The sequence below is a fragment of the Malurus melanocephalus genome, unplaced genomic scaffold (genome assembly GCF_030028575.1).
Source record: "Malurus melanocephalus ecotype Western Australia unplaced genomic scaffold, MMel_1.1 scaffold_2218, whole genome shotgun sequence".
NCBI classification, from domain to species: domain Eukaryota; kingdom Metazoa; phylum Chordata; class Aves; order Passeriformes; family Maluridae; genus Malurus; species Malurus melanocephalus.
The window spans coordinates 8,761-11,419 of NW_026625450.1; the positions used below are offsets into that span (position 1 = coordinate 8,761).

At 53.7% G+C, this 2,659-nt stretch overlaps 1 protein-coding gene across 1 annotated transcript in view; it reads left to right on the top strand.

Annotated features, from left to right (window-relative positions):
• NCAPH (non-SMC condensin I complex subunit H) overlaps positions 1-2,603 on the top strand; it is a gene marked incomplete at its 3' end in the record, with an annotated part of 8,467 nt that extends 5,864 nt beyond the window's left edge. Inside the window, exons 5-9 of the mRNA XM_057388643.1 lie at positions 2-230; positions 491-639; positions 1,492-1,598; positions 1,855-1,977; positions 2,490-2,603. Of these exons, the coding sequence (XP_057244626.1) occupies positions 2-230; positions 491-639; positions 1,492-1,598; positions 1,855-1,977; positions 2,490-2,603 (722 nt within the window). The remainder of the gene's footprint in view (position 1; positions 231-490; positions 640-1,491; positions 1,599-1,854; positions 1,978-2,489) is intronic.
• Between the last annotated feature and the right edge of the window lie 56 nt (positions 2,604-2,659).

The following is a 2,659-nucleotide window of genomic DNA, read 5'->3' on the forward strand; positions in this document are numbered from 1 at the left end:
CTGCTGGAGAAGTTCAAGAGGAGCGAGCAGGTGTTCGACCCCAACGCGGAGCTGGACAGTGAGGACAGCGATGGCTGTGCTGAATTCCAKCCCGATTCCATCCCAGAATCCCAATTCCAGCCCGATYCCATCCCAGAACCCCAATTCCAGCCCGATTCCCCCCGGAGCACAGCGGGGGAGAAGATGGGGGAATTCACAGACAGCGTCAGCACCTTCAGCCAGCGCCAGAGGTGGGTGGGGTGGCAACCCACAGCTTCCATTTTATGGATCTCTGTTGGTTTTTCCTGTTTCCTGCTTCACATCTGGGCTCATCCAGRAAGGTTTTCCTGGGATATCTCTGCCTTCCCAAGGGAACTTTGACCAGAGAATTCTGGCAGCAGAACTGCGGGGTTGCAGTGCCGTGTTTGTTGAAAATCCCCGGAGCAGGGATTGCCTGGGTAATCAATTCCCTGGGAATGGCCTCACTGAGCAGCTCTCATTCCTTCCCCAGGACTGACGGGGCTCCTCTGGTGCAGGGAGACATCGGGACCATGTGCYTGCACCTGTCCATGAACCCCGGGGAATATTCCTACTTCAGCCCCCGCACCATGGCCATGTGGGCCGGCCCCAAGCACTGGCGCTTCCGGCCCCGCCACCGGCGTGAGTGTCCAGGAGAGGGGTCCAGAGGGAGAGAATGGGCAATTCTGGGGTGGAAKGGACCTCAAAACTCACCCAGAGACAAATCCCACAATGCCAGGAGTCAGTGTCCAAGAGGGAATGGGAATTCTGGGGTGGGAGGGACCTCAGAGCTCATCCAGGGACAAATCCCACAATCCCACAACTGAGTGTCCAGGAGGGTGGGTCCAGACAGAGGGAATTGGGGGATTCTGGGGTGGGAGGGGYCAAAGGCCATYCAGGGACAWATCCCACAATCTCAGGAGTGAAWGTGTGGGAGKCTCCAYGGGGATGGAATTGGGGAATYCTGGATTGGGAACAACCTCAGAGCGTGTCCAGAGACAGGCCTGAGTGTCCGGGAGAGTGGCTCCAGAGGGAATCAGGGAATTCAGGGTTAGGAGAGACCTCAGAGCTCATCCAGGGTCCCATCCCACCAGGAGGGAATTGGGAAATTCTGGGGTGAGAGGGACCTCAGAGCCYATCCAGGGTCCCATCCCATGATCCCAGGCTGCTCCAGCCTGGCCTTGGAYACTTCCAGGGATGGSGCAGCTCCTCTGGGAATTCCCTCACTSYTCTCACAGGGAGGAATTCCTCCCCCACATCCCATCTAAGTCTCACTCAGACTTTTTGCTCCCCAAAAAGCCACTGATTCCTTTAGAGCACAAAGCTGAGAGCGACACTGGCTGCTTTCCCATAAAAAGGGCGGAAATCCTCGTAGGTGACCTCTGCCTGGTTGGGATGCTCTGGTTGGGAATGAGCTGTCTGTCCTTGCCCTGTCCCAAGGCAGTGATGGCTCCTTTCCTTTTCCACATTTCCCCTTTTCCCCATTCCCCCCAGCTACCATGGGCTCAGAGCAGAATTCCAGGAAGAAGAATCCCCGGAAGGTTTTCCGGCTGGACTTTGAGGAGGACATTGACTTTGAGTCCCATTTCCGTAAGACCAAGGTGCTGCTGTGCCCCTGCCCCGTCCTGCTCCCCCTTTTCCTGCAATTCCCTACATTTTCTGGGATCCCCCAGATTTTCTGAGCTCCCCCGGATTTTCCGAGCTCCCCCGGGATTTTCCCCAACCCCCCCAGATTTTCTGGGGTTCCCCAGATTTTCCCAGCCTCTCCCTGGATTACACCCATGATTTTTGTCAGAAAATGATATTTTTCCATGGCTGGATCTTTTTTCCATGTCCATTTTCCATTCCTTTCCTCAGGCATCCATAACTCTGGCCAAATCCACCCTGGAGAACCAGAAGGCCAGGAGCACCACACTCCCTGCAGACTTCAACTATGACCCCCAGAACATCCTGCAGCTCTTCCTCAAGGTCAAGGTTAAGGTGAGGAATTATTCCTTGCCCTAAAATCCTGCTGGGAATAAAATTCCAGCCACAAAATCTCCTTTTTTCCAAGGTGAGGAATTGTTCCTTGCCCTAAAGCCTGCTGGGAATACAAATTCCAGGCACAAAATCTCATTTTCTTCAAAATGAGGAATTATCCCTTGCCCTAAAAACCTGCTGGGAATCATTCCTGGCACAAAACCTCCTTTTCTCCAAAGTGACAAATTATTTCCTGCCCTAAAAACCTGCTGGGAATAAGAGAATCATTCCAGGCACAAAATCCCTTTTCTCCAGGGTGGGTGAAGAATTATTCCTTGCCCTGAAAGCTTGTTGGGGATACACCCAGGGAATCATTCCAGGCACAAAACCTCCTTTTCTCCATGCTCTGGGAGTGTTTTGGGACGTCCCTCAGGGCTGGCGATTTTGTGGTGTCACCTCGAAGGGGAAAAGGGGACAAAGGCACAGGCCCAGCATTTGCTGCAGGAATTTTGAGGATTTTCCTGTCCCTGCAGCTCAGCCAGAGTTTGGAGTCGCTTGGGACCGGTACCTTGGATAACGAGGCTGGGATTGAGGACTACGACTACAACAACCCCAACGACACCTCCAACTTCTGCCCCGCCCTGCAGGTAAAGCCCAGCAGTGTTTTCATCCTCTTTTGATCCTTTTATCCTCTCCTTTTGAT